Source organism: Camelina sativa, chromosome 14, assembly GCF_030686135.1.
Source record: "Camelina sativa cultivar CO46 ecotype springtype chromosome 14, ASM3068613v1".
Lineage (NCBI taxonomy): Eukaryota > Viridiplantae > Streptophyta > Magnoliopsida > Brassicales > Brassicaceae > Camelina > Camelina sativa.
The window spans coordinates 7,503,645-7,523,690 of record NC_141893.1 but is presented as its reverse complement, the minus strand read 5'-3'; the positions used below and the strand labels follow the sequence as shown (position 1 = coordinate 7,523,690).

The 20,046-nt window shown below is 38.4% G+C and overlaps 5 protein-coding genes and 1 pseudogene across 11 annotated transcripts; 3 read left to right on the top strand and 3 right to left on the bottom strand.

Moving 5' to 3' along the window:
• Positions 1-37: 37 nt before the first annotated feature.
• On the bottom strand, positions 38-3,197 carry LOC104775871 (protein phosphatase 2C 7). Of its 2 annotated transcripts, XM_087484097.1 has the most exons (5): positions 2,626-3,197; positions 1,675-2,459; positions 1,127-1,477; positions 925-1,030; positions 38-733 (listed from the first exon to the last, which is right to left on the bottom strand). In XM_087484097.1, exons 2-5 carry the CDS (start codon positions 2,425-2,427, stop codon positions 399-401), a joined length of 1,545 nt encoding a protein of 514 aa, XP_087340223.1. In that variant the 5' UTR covers positions 2,428-2,459; positions 2,626-3,197; the 3' UTR covers positions 38-398. The 2 variants fall into 2 exon arrangements, with proteins under 2 accessions (XP_087340223.1, XP_087340224.1); XM_087484098.1 differs by lacking the exon at positions 2,626-3,197 and having other exon boundaries at positions 1,127-1,525; positions 1,675-1,813.
• A 1,030-nt stretch (positions 3,198-4,227) lies between these two features.
• LOC104775866 (U-box domain-containing protein 35-like) lies at positions 4,228-7,793 on the top strand. The gene is made up of 11 exons (XM_087483659.1): positions 4,228-4,554; positions 4,634-4,731; positions 4,817-4,938; positions 5,028-5,246; positions 5,336-5,528; positions 5,613-5,669; positions 5,774-5,851; positions 5,949-6,356; positions 6,435-6,798; positions 6,887-7,296; positions 7,400-7,793. The coding sequence occupies exons 1-11, from the start codon at positions 4,398-4,400 to the stop codon at positions 7,427-7,429; spliced, it is 2,136 nt and encodes a 711-aa protein (XP_087339785.1). The 5' UTR covers positions 4,228-4,397; the 3' UTR covers positions 7,430-7,793.
• Positions 7,794-8,447: 654 nt separating this feature from the next.
• Positions 8,448-9,252, bottom strand: LOC104775865 (mitochondrial import inner membrane translocase subunit TIM23-1 pseudogene; annotated as a pseudogene). Its single transcript, XR_015579673.1, has one exon. The product of XR_015579673.1 is annotated as a mitochondrial import inner membrane translocase subunit TIM23-1 pseudogene (transcript).
• Positions 9,253-9,409: 157 nt separating this feature from the next.
• Positions 9,410-12,662, top strand: LOC104740447 (telomere repeat-binding factor 4). Of its 4 annotated transcripts, none has more exons than XM_010461048.3 (6): positions 9,410-9,791; positions 10,757-10,989; positions 11,112-11,196; positions 11,692-11,775; positions 11,922-12,207; positions 12,313-12,662. In XM_010461048.3, the coding sequence occupies exons 1-6, from the start codon at positions 9,642-9,644 to the stop codon at positions 12,342-12,344; spliced, it is 870 nt and encodes a 289-aa protein (XP_010459350.2). In that variant the 5' UTR covers positions 9,410-9,641; the 3' UTR covers positions 12,345-12,662. The 4 variants fall into 4 exon arrangements, with proteins under 4 accessions (XP_010459350.2, XP_010459349.2, XP_019090857.2 ...); XM_010461047.3 differs by having other exon boundaries at positions 11,692-11,793; XM_019235312.2 differs by having other exon boundaries at positions 9,426-9,791; positions 11,689-11,775.
• A 302-nt stretch (positions 12,663-12,964) lies between these two features.
• Positions 12,965-13,837, top strand: LOC104740446 (uncharacterized). The gene is made up of 2 exons (XM_010461045.2): positions 12,965-13,368; positions 13,519-13,837. Exons 1-2 carry the CDS (start codon positions 13,159-13,161, stop codon positions 13,690-13,692), a joined length of 384 nt encoding a protein of 127 aa, XP_010459347.1. The 5' UTR covers positions 12,965-13,158; the 3' UTR covers positions 13,693-13,837.
• A 47-nt stretch (positions 13,838-13,884) lies between these two features.
• Positions 13,885-19,821, bottom strand: LOC104743355 (putative phospholipid-transporting ATPase 4). 2 transcript variants are annotated; one of them, XM_087483657.1, is made up of 11 exons: positions 19,234-19,821; positions 16,964-18,856; positions 16,770-16,880; positions 16,400-16,676; positions 16,225-16,313; positions 16,060-16,144; positions 15,762-15,971; positions 15,541-15,666; positions 15,332-15,430; positions 15,055-15,246; positions 13,885-14,961 (listed from the first exon to the last, which is right to left on the bottom strand). In XM_087483657.1, exons 2-11 carry the CDS (start codon positions 18,754-18,756, stop codon positions 14,275-14,277), a joined length of 3,669 nt encoding a protein of 1,222 aa, XP_087339783.1. In that variant the 5' UTR covers positions 18,757-18,856; positions 19,234-19,821; the 3' UTR covers positions 13,885-14,274. The 2 variants fall into 2 exon arrangements, with proteins under 2 accessions (XP_087339783.1, XP_087339784.1); XM_087483658.1 differs by having other exon boundaries at positions 16,770-16,890; positions 19,234-19,687.
• Between the last annotated feature and the right edge of the window lie 225 nt (positions 19,822-20,046).

The following is a 20,046-nucleotide window of genomic DNA, read 5'->3' as shown; positions in this document are numbered from 1 at the left end:
GATAAAAAAGACAATAGTTACTCTATTACAACAAGTATTTATATAAAGAAGAAAATATATTACAGAAAAGTATCAAAAGTGACATAAAATTCAATTACAATTCCCATACGTCACATCTCCAATATTACAACATGATACCTACACTTTTTATGAAAGATCCCAAGATAAAAATTATAAAAAGAAACACTTCTTCTCTATTCTTCTTATACATAACAAACATACACATTCAAGTCCATGAGAAAAAGGAATGGACTTTTTTAGCTATGCATCATCAAGGTCTTGAATCTTCTTCCCCCAACATTTCACTTCTTATTTTTATGTAAACTTGTTGAAACTTTTTAAAAAAAATAAGAAATAATAAAATTATAATAGTGTAAGAGCTCGAGCGTACAGTGTTTTCAAGATCTGGTCTTGAACTTTCTTTGAGCTTTCAAGTCGACCACTATGATCGAGATATTGTCTTTGCTTCCCTTTTGAAGAGCGAGCTTGGAGAGATAATCAGCCGCTGCTTGACTCGCGGGGTCTTCCCCTACACCTCTCTCAGCTAAAGGCAGTGCTCCATTCTTCTTGTGCCAAGCCAAGATCCGCTTCCTCGCAAAATCGCAAGCTTCTTGGTTACTCATTACATCCCAAAGTCCATCACTGGCCAATATAAGACACTCGTCTTCTCTAGCTCGTGGCATGAACATCACTTCGGGGTCTGGTATTACATATGGCTCCAGATATTCATCACCTGAAAATGAAGCAGATTGAAACCCATTTTGAGGAGTTATACTAATTTTGCAGAGACTGTAACAGTAATGATCCTCATCTCTTAATACGGTTACTGAATGCTCTATTTATCGACAACTTTGGCCCATAGAACTCTCTTAAGATTTCTGTCACAGAGCAAGATTGAAGAAAAACAGTGCGGGGTTGACCTACCGATGGACCTGGACATGGCAAGAACGCCAGAAACACGAGCACCTTGCCATTGTATAACCTTCCCTCCAGCTTTTTCTATTCTTGCATACTCATCCTCTCTATCTGGCTGCAGAAAGAGTGTAAGAAGTTTCATGAATGAGAAGTTTGGAGCTTTCTCTGATTGTGTTAAATTATTATAGAGGGAAAGAGAAGAATGTTTTACTTTGTGGTCAACTGATAAAGGCATGGAGTCTTTGCCTCGGAGTAAAACCGCTCTTGAGTCACCACAGTTTGCGACTATTATATGCGATGAACAAACCAAAGCAACCACAGCAGTTGATCCGACGGTTTCAGGGGAAACAGCTTCAAGAACCATCCTATCAGAAGAACCAACAACAGGTCTGTTGATTTTCCCTTTAACCTCGTTATCGACCTTTAGGAAACAATCTAGAAAGACTTTCTCCCACTGGACCTGCCTACCCTCGCCAGTGTTCCTTCTACACAATTCCTCTTTGATCCGTTCGATTTCTTCAGCCAAAGCAAAGTGGATCCTATCATGACAATAGTCAGCAACCTGCAAGAATCCCATTTCCACCAAAGCCATCATATATTACATAACAACCTGCAAAGAATCCCGTTTCCAGCAAACCCTTATCATATATACATACAACCTATGACAGCAAAACATAAATTCATTTATCTCCCAGGTTCATAGTTGAACTGACTCTCTATTGCTAATATCAATATAAGGATTTGCAAACTACAGTATACCTGAGCGCCTCCGTGGCCATCATATACACCAAAGAAGTGGCCAGTGAGATATGGGAGACTTGGACTCATCCCTTCATGATCCCCCATAAGCATTTTGATGGGTATTTTCAGAAAATGAGGTAAAGCTCTAACAGAATCCTCCATTTCAGATCTTCCGCCGCAAATTGAAATTGTGCCCCAAAGAGGTATACACTCTAGTTCATAGACACTCCTGCTTCCTCTTGCTACATTAGGATTTTCTGCAGGCAACCTAATGACAACCTCTGAAGTTGCCACCTCCATATTCACATCGTGATTCAGACTCGCAATAAGGACTTCAGCTGTGGGAACCTGTTCTATGGTGGTCTCGTTGAGGATAATGGCCGTAGCAAGAACTCGCTTGTTATCTGTTTCAACTGTATCTGGCAAGCTAATCTCAGACCTAGCGTCCACAACTATTAAACCCTCGCTTATAATAGTGGCATCAGATACTAAAGGCTCATCTTCTTCTGATTCTTGGACAGTTCCACTAAAATCAGAAGACAAGCTTCTCACTTGAGATAAAGTGTTCTCTTGTGGATCTTCTGAAACATGTTCCATCATAGAATCGACCACTCCATTACAATATCTATGACCTTTGTGATCAGACAACATGTCAACAGCATCAGTAACATTCTCCAGCTCGGTAATATCTAAAGTAGATGAGATTCCAGAGTCACACATGGTGTTGGCTAAACTCAAAGTCAGTGCAACCGCCGGTGCAATCTCTTCCATGAGTTCCTAAGCAGCTGCCACACCTTTAACGGCTACAAACAGAGCTAAGGGATTCAATAACCTTCATCTTTCTTTCTCTAAGCTATGGTCTGATTATAGTGATACTACATCCAAATTCAGCTTTCCACAGGAACCCAACCGGCGTTTTTTCCACACTAACTAAACGACGGAGTAGTGAGTCAAAAAGAAGTGGCGTACCTCCAGGTGAACAGATCTGACGGATCTACGAGACGGATCCTCTGTAATTGTGATCACTCTTTACGATCCTCAATAACTCTTGATCTTCATCGAATCAGAAAGATAAAACACTCAATAATCCCACACTAAACCTAATTTAGAAACCCCCTCAAAAAAAAAAATTCAACCTTTTACTTTGTTTCCAAGAGAGATCACAAGAGAGAGTACTGCACACAAAGCTCAAAACTTTATCCAAAAACAAAAGTCAGGTGAAACTGAATAAGAGCAAGGACAAGAAGAAACAGAGAGGATTGATTTGAATCAGCAACAACAACAACAACAACAACAACAAAAGAAGAAGGAAAAAAAAAAAAAAAACAACCCTAAAAAGTCGAAGCCTTTATCTTTATCTTTCCAAAACGAAACATGGGTTCTCCTGGATCTATATGGTTTTTTTTTTTTTTTTTTACCCAAAACAAAAAGATAATAAACAGAGAATTATTAAAAGAAAAGAAAAACAAAAAGAGGGTTGAATTAAAAAGCTCTCTTCTCTTCTCTCCACGGAATCCCAAGTTCTTTATGTGACAACGACCTCTATATTATTAACACGTTGATCCAATCAGTTATTTAATTCATTCATTAATCTTTCTTTTATTCAATAATGGCAAGCTTGTTGCCGCGTGTCCTTTCCTCTTTAAAGCTCAAGTCTTCTCTTGGGTTTATCTTCTTTTAGACTTCTTCTTCTTATTACAGCAAGCTAACAACAACAAACTAGTTTATTGATTTTAAGTACACTATGATAAAATGAATTAGATCAATTTTTATTCCATACACACGTATATTTGTATAAGACTATAGAGTGAAATGGCATGAAATTTGAATCTCATTGTCAAAATTAGTAATCAAAAAAAAGGCAGAATTACGGAAAACGATATGATCCTTTTTGAATATATACAACCAACATCGTTTCTGTAAACATTTGAACTCGTCTAACAAAGAGCAACATTGTAATAGGGTGATAAACCCGAAATCTTCAAATCCTCGGTTTTGGTCAGTTCGGTCTAATTAATGAGGTTCGAATTTAATGTCCCAGTCTCAGGCAGGCCTATTCTTTTACAAGAAAAGTCACGCCGACCAGAACTAGTTTTAATGGACTAACAAACAGTTCAGGCCCAGTCAGCAGTCATATGCGCTCGTAGTTTCGCAAGTGATCGAGAGCGGAGAGTAGTGATGATTCTATTTCTGTGGTATGTATGTATGTCATGTATACCGCATAGTTTCAAATCATCACAAACATTTGAGGTATTAAAACGTTGGTCCAATCAATCATAAAATCAGTTTGAACTTTTTGGATTCCAAATTATCCTAGTTTACATATTGCAAATAAGATGTCATTACACAAATACTTGTTCTAATTATACAATTTACAAGATGCTGTCAAATAATAAAAAAGAATTGCAGCTTACAAGATATGAGATGGAATTTCCAAAAAAAAAAAGAACATTGGAAAGATAAGTCATCAACTAAAATTGAAAAAGACTGTTAAATTGTTGGGAAAAAAAAACCCACTAAATTTAGCAAAGTGCAGAAACCATTATAAGGTTTGAATTTTCCCAACAAACAAAAACAGTTAACATCTGTTTTCTCTTCTCCTCTTCTCTTCTCAATTTCTTTTACCATTTTCATTATCATTCTGTCTCCTCATTTCCTCCTCCTGAGGCTAAAAGGCCACAAGTCTTTCTAGTTTCTCGAGAAACAAGTTTGAGACATTATCATCTCGAGGGCTGAGAAAGATGGCTGCAAGAAGACTTAAAGGAAAAGACAGTAAATCAGTTACCGCCATAGCCATTGATAAAGATAAAAACAGCCAACACGCTTTGAAATGGGCTGTCGATAACATCATTGTCGATTCTTCAAACTGTATCCTTCTCCATGTTCAAACCAAATTGAGTAATGGCATCGTTATCATCATCATCTATACCATCATCACCACCATCATCAATCAATCTAATGATATATCTTATAACAGGAATTGGTGCAGGAGAGAACACAGATGATACACATGACAACCAGGAAGAGGCGCACCAGTTCTTCCTTCCCTTTAGAGGATTCTGTGCTCGGAAAGGGGTCAGGGATCAATCTCTCTTTCTGTTTACAACAATCACACATATGTATATATATAGCTCTGACCTCGTGATATATGTTCTCTCAGATTATAGCAACTGAGGTTCTTCTTCACGATATTGACATCTCGAGTGCAATTATTGACTACATCACCAATAATTCCATTGCAAATATAGTCCTTGGAGCCTCTGCGCGGAATTCCTTCCTCAAGTCTCTATCTTTCTCTCATATAACCTACTAATGTAATCTCAAACTTCGGTTCCATGAATGCTAAAACTCTTTGCTATGGTCTTAACCAGGAAGTTTAAGAGCGCAGATGTGCCAACCACACTGCTTAAAACAGCTCCAGATACATGTGCTGTCTTTATTGTGTCTAAAGGTAGGCTCATAACAAGCAGATCAGCGACTCGGACTCAGACACCTCAAGGTCCTCAACACTCTCCTCCTCCTTCAAAAAAACCCGCAATGATGTCTGATCCTGGCCCACCAAGTTATACCCCTTCCAGTGAACCCGGAAGGTAATTAACATGATTATTTCATCCCGTTCTGTCTGGTGAATCATTGCTTTTTTTGCCTCACAGGAATCATTGGTTTATCATTCTTTCAGGTCATCTCCTGCGTTAAAAGGAGATTTTTCTCCACCTAAACCTCATTACAAGCCAACCATTAACAGGAGTCCTCTGTCAGAGCTTAGCAATGAATCCTCTTCCAGCGGTCACAGTGCTGAATCAAATGCTAGTTTCTACAGCATCCTAGGACGATCCACCTATGGTGGAAGCTCACACTCTTCCACATCCATGGTTAGTAGTATCCTCATCACGTTTCAAATCGACATTCTTGCCTCCAATTTTTCTGGCCTTTTACATTTTCTTTCAAATCTGTAGTCTGAGATGACTGATGGAGAGGAAGGCCTATCTGAGGGTATTATCACTGAACACCAGGTAAATTAATGTTCCAAAAACGTCGATTTGGTGTTTTCGGGTATGCAGAATGTCAAGTGCATGGTTCTGAGATGTTTGTGTTCTTTGTGCGTGAATATGCTCAGAATCAAAATCTTGAAGCAGAGGTGAGAAGATTGAGACTCGAATTGCAGCAGTTTAACGCTTCCATGTGTAGAGAAAGTGTAAGATACTTACTTCCATGTGGACAGCCGAGAATGCCTCCTTGAAAAGGTCCCAAATATGAGTGACTAATATCAGACATTGAATGAATGCTTGCAGGCCCCTCATCTTCAAGTACCTAGAGCTGCCGCGGAAACTGAAAAGCTGGAGGAATCAAAGGCAACAAGAGAGATGCTTAGGGCTTTGTCTGAGATGGATAAGCAAAAAACAAAGAGTGCGATCGAAGCAGCTGAAATGGCACAACGTCTAGCGGAAATGGAGACCCACAAGAGAAGACTTGTGGAGATGCAGGCCAGGTTCAAGGAACAGAAGATGGCCAATAGCATATCCTACAGAAGATATAGCATAAGAGATGTTGAAAGTGCTACAGACGGTTTTTCAGATACTCTAAAGATTGGGGAAGGAGGGTATGGACCTGTGTATAAAGCCGTTCTTGAAAACACTTCTGTTGCCATCAAAATCTTGAAGTCAGATATCTCACAAGGCCTGAAGCAGTTCAACCAAGAGGTAGTAATATAATCTGACATCATCCCTAATATATTGCATGTCTTCTCCATACTAATTTGCATATGTTTTTCTCACCAGATCGAGGTTCTAAGTTGCATGAGGCACCCTAACATGGTGATCCTCCTCGGTGCTTGTCCCGAGTATGGCTGTCTTGTGTATGAGTACATGGAAAATGGAACACTAGAAGATCGTCTCTTCTGCAAAGATAATACTCCACCATTATCTTGGAGAGAACGGTTCAGAATCGCTGCTGAGATTGCTACAGGACTTCTTTTCCTTCACCAGGCCAAACCCGAGCCACTAGTACATCGAGATCTGAAGCCAGCAAACATTCTGCTAGACAGACATTTCATTAGCAAAATCAGTGATGTTGGTTTAGCTCGGTTGGTACCTCCCGCTATTGCTGATAGCTTCAGCCAGTATCATATGACTGCTGCAGCCGGTAATACTTTCATATTACCTTAAACCAAACAAATCTAATCTTTCCATCTCCTTTTGGTGTCCTAACATGTATCCAATCGCTGAAACAGGTACATTTTGTTACATCGACCCCGAGTACCAGCAAACGGGAATGCTTGGAGTGAAGTCTGACTTGTACTCATTTGGTGTGGTGCTTCTGCAAATCATCACAGCGATGCCAGCAATGGGTTTAAGCCATAGAGTAGAGAAAGCAATTGAGAAGAAGAGACTCAGAGAAGTTTTGGATCCAAAAATATCAGACTGGCCTGAAGAAGAGACTCTGATTCTAGCTCAGTTGGCTCTGCAGTGCTGCGAGCTGCGGAAAAAGGACAGACCTGATCTTGCTTCCGTTTTGCTGCCTGCACTGAGCAAACTACGGGAGTTTGCAACAGAGGATCATGAAGTACGTAACTCCAACAGAATATTTTCTGTGTCACGTGCTCACAATTCGGTTCCTCTTTCCCCAATATCTTCCTCTCAGGTTGGTTTATTAGAACCTGCAATAACACATATCTAATCTTCATCTCGAAAAGGAATACAATTTCAACTTCTTTGATTCCTGAGTCTCTATCTCAATCATGCAGATAGAGGATGCATTGAGAACATCCTATTGACAAAAACATTGGAACTTCAACTTAGAACAAAGTGAAGCGACATTGGCTATCTCTGAGATCTGCGATGAACTTGTTCAGTTTAAGCATCCGATGCCCTCCCATACTTATTAGACGAAAGCGATTTACATGATCATAAACAAGCCAATACGATGGAATTTGCTGCCAGTCTTTCATGATTTGTACTCCACCAGTTCAATGTTGATCTCCCATACTGTCGAAGTTCCTATTTTGTATATCAAACACTTTATTTTTTGGTCTCTTGAAAAAAACACCTTTCTTATAGTAGAGTTGTCTCGCCCTTGCAAATTCAACTCACCTTTGCGGAAGAGCATTCCATCTGCAGCACAATAAAATCATTTCAGCCTATCTTTTTTGAATATAATTTTTTGATGCAAGTAATCACACACAAATATTTTTTTAAAAACCCAAAACCAAGGGAATACCTGTCAGAACTGCACCAGCAATGTTAGCAGACAAGGCACTTTGTCAATTTGAGACAACACTGGCTTAGACTTAATACACAGCATGCAAAAAGCAAAAGATACTTGATGAGACTTGAGAGGCAAAAAGGAGAAATCCACAACAGATCCACATTATATAATGAAACATGTTGTTGAAGTCGTTACCTAGAGAAATTTCAGAGATAAAACGAAAAACTTCAACAGAAAGTCCGGAAAGGTAATAAAATGAGTACAAGTAAGGAACATGTGGGATACTCGCACGTTCTGGATCAACGAACAATCACATACAATAAGAAGAAGTCCCAGCTAGAGAAGCCAAGAGCTTAAAATAACTCAGTAATGCTAGTAGAGATTAGATGGCCAACTATTAAAAAATGAGCCTTCAACACTGGTGAATAACACAGCCGAACAATCACATAGTGTGAACAGTTTAAACTACTCTTCTTTACAAAATGATGAAAGATAGAGGAAATGAGAATGAAAACCATTTCACATCTTGAGTCAGTCTGATGACAACAAATAACAAAAACTAGCATGAACATAAGCAAGAACTCATGGAGATTCAAATACCAAACGGTAAAACCTTTATTATTATTGTTATTATATATAAACAAAGGTTCTCAAGGTCAATTCTACGCTAGAAACCCCAGAAAGCTCTGATTTTTATGATTTCCCTATCCCATACAGGTACTCTAAAAGATCATTCCGGTTCTTCATATGTGAGCATACCGCTTGAAAACCTGCTTCCCAGCGACAACAGCACCAGCCGCTACTCCGCCAAGAGCACCAGCCACAGCCGCAGATCTCACTCCTCGAGCTGCCCTACAGACCGCTCCGGTTCCAAGACCAGCCACAACACTGGTCCAAACATCGTCTTTATCAGTAACCGCCACCACACCACTCTCAACCCCTGCGTAGATCAACCCAACCACCCCAATCCTATTACCCCAAGTGCGACCTGCCTGACCAGACGAATTCAAAATCCTGTTGATTTTAAGCTTAGTCGTGTCTCCATTTTCAAAGCTCCTGATACCGGAGAAGACCCCAGCTGTAGCACCGGCTACAGAGCCGCCGAGATAACCTACCCCTGTGTAGAAGGTGAGGTTTTCTCCCCATGATCGACGCTGCTTGAGGGACTCTTCCGTGAAGAGGAATTCTGGAGAAGTAGGGAGCTTGTAAAGATACTGAGCTTTGATCGGGACTTGGTAGTTCTGGTAAGGATGGTAAAGACGCGTGTTTTCGTCGGAGTCGTGATCCGAGCCATGATTGATCGCCATTAGAAGACGACGGAGTGAGTGAGTGAGTGAGAGAGAGAAAAGCTCAGAATTCGAAAAGAGACATTTTTAGGGTTGGTAAGATTTTGTGATTGATTCGAATTTGACCCCTGATGTTTTATTTAGAATAATTTAACCCAAAATCTCTCCCCAATTTAAGTTTTTTCCAATTTGGACCCTATATTTTTCAAACTTTTACATAATAAGTTACTTAAATTGTAAATGCTACCATAACAACCCACTTTGTAGATTTATCTCTTCAAGATATAAATAAATAAAAGATTTTATATGGATATTGAATAAAAAAGCAATAGAGTTATTGGGGACAAAGCGCGGCGGAAGAATCGGCGGCGAGAAGTTCTTTGTCACCAATAATATTTGATTTGTGTGATATACACCAAAACGAAGAAGCTACACACACACACACACAAAAAAAAACGGAGCGAAGAGGCGATAACAGAAGCAATAGAAGAAGAGATGGGAAACCAGAAGCTTAAATGGACGGCGGAGGAAGAGGAGGCGTTACTCGCCGGTGTTAGAAAGCACGGTCCCGGCAAGTGGAAGAATATTCTCCGCGATTCTGAATTCGATGGGCAGCTCTCTAATCGTTCCAACATCGACCTCAAGGTTTTTATTTTTATTTTAATTATTATCTTCTTCTTCTTCAATTACTCCTTTTTTTTTTTACTAGCTGTTGTTGAAACATGGGAAACCCTAATTATCGAGTAACGGGATTGATCAGTTTGTTAATTGAATACGTCTTATTTAGTTCAAGACTTTTTTGGAGTTGAAATTTGAAATTTTTTTTATTGATTCAGTCTTCTCCCGATGCTTTGGTTTGAGAGTAGGTTACTAATATGATTTGAGTATGTATTTTGTGTTTGTTTTTTTCCCCCAGTAATGATTATTGAAGTGTAATGTGTTACTTCTAATATTGGCTATTTATGTATTCTATCATCTTTTACTAATTACTAGACTTTAAATTTTAGTTGCTTTATTTGAGTATTAGTTTTGCTGAAGAAAGATTATCATTTGTAGATTTTTTTTTTTCTTGAATTGAGTTTCTACTGGGGGTTTTTGACTCTGGTGAGTCAAGTGGACAGGTTGTCTTCTCTGTTTCTTCTCTAGTTTTCACCTGCGAGAAGGTCTTCATATTACCTGGGTGTTTGATTTGCTAAGACAGTTATAGAAAATGTGTACTTTTTCTATCAAATGCAATGCAAGTAGAACCTCTAGTTATGGTTTGCACGACAAAATTTTGAAACTTTAGGTTTAACGCAGGTGATCGGTATCCTTCTCTTTTTCTTTTTACTCTTTTCTGATTTTAGTTTAGGAGAACCAATTTTAGTCGATCATTGTCTATGATGACTTTTGTCTTCTTATGTCATAGGATTTTTTTTTTTGAAAATCGAGATACGAACACAAATTTTCAAACTTAAAGAAAGTATGTATTGTTGAGTCTGAACTTTGAGATTGATATCTCTGTCTTCATTTTATTTCATCTATTCAGGATTTGAGAATTAGCACTGTCTCCTTTATTTGTTTACCTATGAATCACGTATCTTAGTCATCCGATGTTTCATATGTTTTAGGATAAGTGGCGTAATTTAAGTGTTGCCCCTGGCATTCAAGGCTCTAAGGATAAGATAAGGACACCAAAAATCAAAGCTGCTGCTTTTGATCTGGCTTCCGCTGCAGCTGCCGCTACCTATAATCAAATCCCTAATGCTATCCCTTCTCCAGTAGCTAAACTTATCCGTAATGTATCTTCTGAAAACATTGAGGAGTTTTGTAACATTGTGGTTGATGCGAAGAATGTTCCCAGGTTTGTTTTCATTACTTCCTTCTTTTCTGAGCCAGTACTTAATCCTGTGGCGATTCATAAGTACTGTAAATTGCTAGTCTACTTGCATTGTTACGCTTCTGATGAGCCATTATTTTATGAAGATATGATGGAATGATATTTGAAGCTCTTTCAGCCTTGACGGATGTTAATGGATCTGATGTCAGTGCAATTTACAACTGCATTGAGGTTAGTCATATACTCATATTTTGGCGCTCTCTTTATTCTGCCAGTTGTCATCACTGAAACGCTGATCTATTTCGCAAGCTGCTTATTCAGTTATGCTGAAAGCATAGTCAATCTAATCTAATGAGCAATATAAACAGTTAAACACCAATCTTTTCTTGAATTCTGAAATACACAATCATTGTACCACTTAAAGATGTGAATGAAGCATCGGTTTTGGCAAATTTAAATTACTTGAGTCATATCTATCCATCTGTCTCAACGTTTCGTCTGTCAATTGGAGTTATCAATGTAAAGTCTTATATTATAACCATTCATTACGATTATAGTTTGATCCTAGTTATTGCATTGATGTCAGTATGATAATCTTAAAAAAAAATACTATAGAGCTCTATTAGGTTCAGTATCCATTATCAGTCTTAGCAGCTAACCCTGTAATGGACAAGTTTGTGATGTAATGATCAAATTCATGATAACGGTCTGGTATGTGTATAGCAGCAACGACATGGAGCACCACCAAATTTCAGAAGGATTCTTAGTTCAAGATTGAGGAGGCTTGCTGCTCAGGGAAAACTTGAAAAGGTTAGCCACTTAAAATCAGTAAGTCTTGAAAGCCTTGGTTGAACAAGTGCGCAATCTTTCTTGGTCTGTGTTGTTTCCTCATTCCTGCTTATTATGATATTTTTTTATGTTTTGGTTCTTCAAAAATGCAACAATACACACAACAGACACAGAACTTCTACAAGATGAATGACAATAGCTTGGTACCAAGAACACCACAAGTAGCGAGACCAAAAGAGATGAACGCGAAACCCCGGCAGACACACAGTCAAGGACCCTCTATTTCACAGGAGATGGTTGGTGAAGCTTCAATAACCGCAGCTTATAAGCTCGTGGAAGTAGAGAACAAATTAGATGTGGTGAAAGGATCGTCAGAAGAGATAGAGAGAATGATGAATCTGGCAAAACACGCAGAGTATATGCTAGTGATAGCGAGAGAGATGCACGAAGAATGTAAATGAATTAAAAAGAATCCTGACACACTATATTCACATCAGTATTCTTCCTTGTAGAAATCTTTGGTGTCTAATCTTTGTCAGATTTGTTCTGTTGTTGCAGGTTGTCAGGGAAATATTATGTTCCTGGATTGAGGATGATGGGACAAAAAAGGAAGCAGCACAGAATCTTTGGAGTTGCTTGTTGATAATAGGCTTATTAGCTTTTTGCGTTATCTTCTTCCTTTGCTTTTATGATTACCAACTTTAGAAATATGTTTGGACAAAAATAACACTTAACTTTCTTTCATTTTATCATCATAAAATTAGGTAGTTGAGTTATTTAGCCCATAACATAAATTTTTGGTGTGGTTGGAAAGGATCGTATTAATTTTTTTGTATTGTGTGCTTTGAGACCAAGATGATTTTTTAGCTTGAAAAACTATATAATCAAGGATTTTTTTTGGTGTTTAAGCCTTTAAGGACTTTGACCAGTCGTAAACCAACCGAGAAGAACCAGTTGGCAGAGATTACTTGTTCAAATTTACCTATGATCAATGTATAGATTTGACCATGTATTTGAGACTCTTGAGTGTCACGCAATATTAACTTGTCTTTCTATAAAATAGTACTGTTATTTAAATGTTTACCAATACAGTTTTTGGAAGAATGGACTATGATGACATGAATGAATTTTAAATCTTAATGACGTAATTTTCTAAGTAAAGAAAATAAAATCTTCATTTTATGGATTTCAGATTGAATTTTTATAGTTTGGGGAAATTTTGATAAAGAATTAAAGATTAGCGGGGTTGAATTGAACCAGAAAAAAAAAATGGTCTCGGGTTTAAGTAGAGTCTTTTTTTTTTTTTTAATTTACTCGTAAACCGAGATCTGAAAGAAAAAAAGTGATTATTTTAGCAAAGGAGATAGAGTCACTCATACAGACGATACATAGTGGTGCTTGTCCATGGCGATCAAAGCGGGGAGGGTTTTGAGAACGGCTACTGCTGTGGCGAAGAAGGTCCATCAGAAACAGTTCTCAGCTGCATCGTCCGCATCTACTACACCCACACCGCCTGTTTCTTCATCTTCCGGTGTTGGATCATTTCTGGGTATTCTCAAGGAACCTCGCTCTGAATCCGATTTATTGATCTCCCAGTACATCAGACTCTGCCAGGTTATAAAATCTGATGAACAAAAATTCACCACATTTGTAACATAATAGTAGAGTAGCCCACCACCTGTTCGATGAAATTTCTCATAGAGTGAGTGATGAATCGATGAGACTAAATCTTGTTTGTTCAATTGGCTTAAATTGTTTCTCTAGGGACGATTGACGACGAAGAAAGGTGATTTCACAGAGGAGAAGCTAACGAAGTTGTTGGCTGGTGAAGACAAGATTGGGATTGGTGAGACCATGAATTTGCTTGAGGGCCGCAAAACTGGTATTGAATCTTTTAAAAACAAATCCATTGACAAGCCCAAAGCCAAGAAAAAATAGTTCCTCTGTTACATCTTCGAGCTTTTGCATTCTTGGTTTGCAAGTTTGTTTTTTTTTTTTTTTGGATTTCAACAAGTTGCTGTATGAATCACTATATAAGATCCAAAAAATCAATTTTATCATATATGGTCTTTCTTGTCTCAAACATTCTCTGAGTCAATATTAGCAAATCAAGAACCATGAGAAAATATGTTTTGTCTGTCACAAATAACCTTTGGAATCTGATGTCAGAACAGTGTAAACAATAGTATTTGAGGGAGGAACAAAAGGAGGAGGATACTTTTTTTGGTTGGTGTTGCAATCTGTCCTAAGTATACACAAAAAAAATCTATGTATAGTTACTGTTTCTGATACAACAACAAGAACCCAAAACCATCAGTCAGCTACTTTCACAAGCTCACGCCATATAAAATTCTCCCTTCTTCCATGTCATACACACAACGGCATCAAGAGCTATCTCCAGTCTGAAATCAAAATCCAGAGCCCTACCTCCATCCATGAACCTGATACTGTTTTCTACAGGTTGGAAATCTTAAAAGTATAATTAACCTTTAAGAGAGATCCCTCAGAATGCCCCAGAAGCTATACTGATCTTGGGGACATTGTATCTTGAGCTGAAAAATGTGACATATTTGACTGTTTCTTATTGAGCTTTGACCTTAGATGTCTGATTTTCGCGTCAACTCTAGCTGTGAATCCAATCTTTGTCTTCTCCCGTGCTTTAGACCGTTCTCGTGTCCACATTCTTCTATCCTCTACATCTCTCTTGTAGTATTTGATCTCTTGAATGATGTGATGATCCAACGGATATAAGAATCTTTGAAAAGATATGTGGGCAAAGTAAGGGAGGACTGTGGTCACTGTGACCAAAAATGTGGTTACCCAATATATGGGTGCAGGAGCAAGAATCTCAACTAGAATTCTATATATGTTGCCTGAAAGACTTGGAGGCATCATCCCGTAGAGCGCAACAAAAAGATACCATAGACCTATGCTTCCCCAGATTAAGACGTGCTGGATCCAAGTGAAGTGACTCATCGTCAAAGCGATTTGCACATTCACAGCCCAAACAATGCATGTAAACATGGTAGTACCAACAGCATCCATGTCAGCAGTTTGGCCACCGTCTCTGAAAGCTTGCTCATAAATGACTCCAATGTTGAGGAAGAATATAACAAGGGAGGAGTACACACCATTTCCCATCCACCCGAATATTCTATACCAGTCAAAGAAGAGATTTTTCTTCCCTTGTTGGTATAACGCAGGAAACTGCAGAACAAATAAAGAGTTTTTTTGTTGTGAGAGAGAAATTCATAGAAGTTTTAAGGTTTGACTTCTCACAGCAGCTTAGTTGAATCTTACCTGTAAGCAGATCTCCGAGGAAACATCTTGTTCAAAGACTCCAAGGGCAATCACTGGCAATGAAGTAAGGACGACGTTGAAGAGTAATAGGTAGTAGTCATTATATACTGATTGCCCAGAAAACCCAGTGAAAGCCTCAAAATAGAAGAGAGTGAGACCAAATGCTATGTTCTTGTAAAAGAAATAGCAGATCTGGATACAGAACAATATATGTTAGAAACCAAAAGAGTAACATAAGATGCATAAGAATTAGAAGACATCTTGTATACATATATACCATTTGAGCTATTCTTTTGTAGCACCAGTGTCCATGAACGACGAGCAATCTTTCAAGAAACCGGAACTGGGCAATAGAAAAATCACTTGCCATAACAGCCTGCAAAAGAATGATAATCAGCAAAAGCAATGTCCGGATGGGAACAATATCATTGTACATTTGGTACACGGTGGGACACCAAAAATACATTCTAGAGAGACTACACTAACCTGCATTCCTTCAACCCCACTGATACCAACACCAATGTCTGCTTCTTGAATCATTCCAACATCATTTGCACCATCACCAATTGCCAATGTGGTTTTCCCAGTTCCCTCTTTAACTAACCTCGTTACCTTGTTTTAGAAATTTTTTGAAATAAAAATAATTATAAGGAAACTCACAATGCCAATGTGTGCAGATACATGGCACAAGAGAAGGATAGAAATACCAAAGCTTTCTGCTTAGGAGACACACGACAGCAAATGACTGACGCACAATCGACCGCCAAAGCAAGAAACTGATACTTCATCTCATCCTCCAACGCATACGATAGGGTTTTGCCGTCAATGATCAAGGCAAATGCAGCGTGTGGATCTTTCTCTAGCTTCACCATTTGTACAGCTTTTGTGATTTGAAGCAAAATATTCTCTTTCACAGCCTGCTTACATCAACAGACATATTAATTAGATCTTCAAATTGTAGGTCCTTACGCTTAAGAAAGGGGAATGAATTTAGCCCCATATTACTTTTGCTTCTTGAGATCCTCCTTCTGAGTTCATCACAGTTATACATATCTGTTTCATGCCTTGCCGAAGTAAACTACATGAATATCTGCAGTTCAAAGCATATAGGTCAGTTGGTCAGAGAACTTCAAATATAAATTTGCTTAAAGGTATTAAAGGTGTTCTAACCCGATGTTGATTGCTGTTTCCATCTTATCCCCAGTTAAAACCCATAATTTGAGGCCTGCTTGAGCAAGTTTATCTATGCATTGGGGCACCTAATTCAAATGAAAAAGGAAACTCAATTTTACATAAACAAGATGGAGGAGATGGAACTAAGGTGTCTTGTCTGATATCTACATACCCCTTTCTGGAGTTTGTCCTCCACAGCAGTTGCACCTATAAGAATAAGGTCTTTTTCAATCATATCGGATATCCTCTCAAGCAACTCATCTCTATCAGATCCTATAGAAGTTTTGGCCTTGTGAAACTCAGCGTTCCAAGCTGAATATTCATCCTCGTCAAGCTTTCTGTATGAAAGTGCAAGAGTACGGAGTCCTGCTTCTCCATATTCATTTAAATGCTTAGTGGTAGGTCCCAAGTATGTCTTCCCATTTTTCGCCAGTCGCTCAAAAATAATACTGGAAAAAAACAAAAATTATAAGAACTGCTTCAAATATTCATGAAGGTATAAAAATTAAAACGGACTGTATCTTTCTAGCTTTTCGTCTGACCTGTCAGCTCCTTTGCATAGCAAAAGAATCTGCCCTTCCTGGTCACGTACAACTACTGACATTCGCTTTCGTTTGCTGGTGAAATCCAACAAATTCAGAACTTTATACTCCCTGCATCGTTCTGGTACACATTCAGGATGTGTGTTTAAAACAAATAATCAAAGAATCAAGAATAGGTCTCTAAGAAGTCTCACCTTTCAATAGTTTGCCCTGAAAAAGATAACCTTTCATGAACATAAACGCTTGATTGGGTTCTCTTAAAGAACTCAAAACCAAACTCACTAGCAGCAGTAAGAAAAGAAGCTTCATCTGGTGACTCTGCTTCATAAGTGTACTTGCCAGTCTCCTCGTTAAGCTCGGGAATAGCAGTGTGACAAATAGCTAATATTCGAAAAAACAGCAAAATGTCATTTGTATGTGGCTCTCTCAACCAATTCCCATCCATTAGCCTGATATCCTCGAAACCAAACCCCTTTATAGGAATTCTTTGATTATGCTCAGCTCGATGATGACTGCTACTTTCTAACTCAATTTCTTGAGCCCGGGCCCTTGGAGTACTTGTCCTACTGGATACTTCTCCGTGATCATCAAGATCAACAGCCATTTGCTGTGCAGCAGCAACTTCGACTTCACTGGAACGTACTCCATAAGAAGTGCCAGCAATTGAGCATTTCAGAAAATCCATCTGATTACAAGTCAAAGTTCCCGTTTTATCAGAAAGGATAGTATCCACTTGTCCTAGCTCTTCGTTTAGATTCGATGTGCGTGCGTGTGCTGGAACACCACTCTCACTATCATACATGTGTAAATCTTTATTGATGAAAGATGCCTGCAACACTTTCACAACCTCAATGGAGACATAAAGAGATATTGGTATCAAATATCCGTACAGCAACAGAGCAGTGATCAGATGGACAACTCCAGCATAAACAGGATTACTTGGATTGGTTAAGTTCTCAGGCTCCTCAGGTCTTAAGTACCACCATTTCGGCATGTGAAACTTTGTCTCCCAAGCAAATCCGGATGAACTTATGCAAGAGATCAAAATAAGTAGGACGAGAAGCGTGTAGATGATATAATCCATAGTCTTTTCGATTCTGCTCCTTTTGGAAGGCGATTTTGTTGAGTTCTGCATCACCTTGGTATCATGCCCTGTGAATACCACCACTCCATAAACATAAGGTGTATTCCTAAGCTTTGAATCTCTCAACAGAATCTGACTTGGATCCAGTGGAAATATCTGCCGCTCATACTCAAGATTGCCAACAAATGTGTAAAGACTTGGGTTTGGATCTTCGCATCTTATTGTCCCCGTGAAATCTTTAAAAGATTCGTCGTCATCCAGCGATAATGTTGCTTCCAAGGACCTTTTCACTTTCAAGTTGGTCTCACCATCTAAATTCATAGTCTCTACATAGCAAATCCCATCCTCATAACTGGAAGACAACAAGAGCAAATCAGCAGGGAAGAAGCCATCTTTCTCCACTTTGACAATATCCCCAACACTAATCTTTTTCCACTTTCTGCGACGGAACTCGCCATCACGTTTATGAACATAAGCTTTCCGCGCATTAATCTTCACATCTTGCATAAACCTACTCCAATCTTCAAGAGCCTCCTTTAACATACTGAGTCCAACAACAAACACCAGGGGAGCAATCATGCTCCATTTGTTGAACGGCGAGAGAGGGAACACAGAAAGAATGGCAGCTACCAAGAAGTAGAAGTTGGCAGCGCGGTGAAACTGTTCGTAGAGTGACTTGGGAAAGAAAGTGATCACATTGTACCTGGTGGTAGAGACATAGTTAGAGCGGTATCTCAAAGGCTTCTTCTTGTGCATATGAGGCTGATTACAGTAGACAGTCCTGCTAAATCCTGGACCTTGGATTGGGTGAGGATCTTGACCCTCATCTGCACTTGGTCTAAGACATCCAAATGTGTATATATGGCTAAGTCTGAGCTTTGACCTTCTTCTACCTCTTGCCATTCCTCTCAAGAACAAATACAGGAATCTTTATCAAGAACTCTTCTTCTTCATCAAGATTCTCAATTATGGTCAATGTCTCATATCCCTAGTAAATGTTGGTCTGCACAGAAGATTAAACCCAATACACGATTAGATTTCTCATTAGATAAAGGTTCAACCTTTTGAATGAAAATATATATGTATGCAAAAAAAAAAACATACTTTATAAGAAATCTAGCAAAACTAAACTAAATTGAGCCCCCAATATTGTCAGATTTAACGGACCAAAATGAAACGATTTTAACATTTTGGATTTCAAATCTAGCATGAAACTCGGAAAAGGACAAGGAAAACAAAATTTAAAAACTTTAAAAATTCCAAACACATTTGCAATTCCGATTGATCCGAGGAAAATGTGAAACGAAGTGAGCAAAGCTGCAAAAGCAATTCCAAGATCTTGAAACACAGTAACAAGATCTTGGACATGAGAAAAATTACCGAGGAGAGAGGAGACCGAAAAATTTAAAGCAAGAAAGCTGATTGATGAGCTGAGAGAAGTTTGATGACAATGGCAGATCAAAGACGCAAAGAAACACAACAACAAATATATGAAGAAACTTTCTCTCTCTCTCTCTCTCTTTTTCTCTTGGATAATTTGACTTTCTCTCCAGAGACGTAGTAGTAGTAGCAGCAAAGCAACACAATTCACAGGGGGAAGGGAGGGTTTTAGGAGAAAGACACAGATTTGGGTCTCTCTCTCTCTCTTTTTGTGATTTAGCTTTTTGTTTATTTGCTTATTGCTTAAGACTGAGAAATCTGAAGCACTAGAGTTTTTGCTGCCAAAGGATCTTTCTGTGTTGCTTCTTTCTTCCCCGTCTTCTTCTTCTCTCTCTCTCTCTCTCTCTTGGACTATGATGATCTCTAATTAATTAACTTCAAACTATCTGCAAATTACTAACTACAGTAAGAAGTATTTTTTAAGAAATAATTTTACTTCTGTAATAATATATTAATAAATGTCTCTGTTATTTTGTAGAAACACTCTCACACTAATCTTATGATCAGTAATATAATAAAGTCACCACTGACTTTAAAAAGTAAATAAAAGATTATTAAAAATTGTAATTTTAGCAGGAAAAAAAAGATTACTTCAATTTGCAAGATGAATGATTTAAATTGTGATCAAATGGACTTAAATTTACAATATAAAATCATTTATGTGAAAGGAAGACTGGTCATAATTTTTTCCATTTCAATTAATTAGATCACTCTTTGATTGGTCAAACAAACAAAATTAAAAGAAAGAAAATA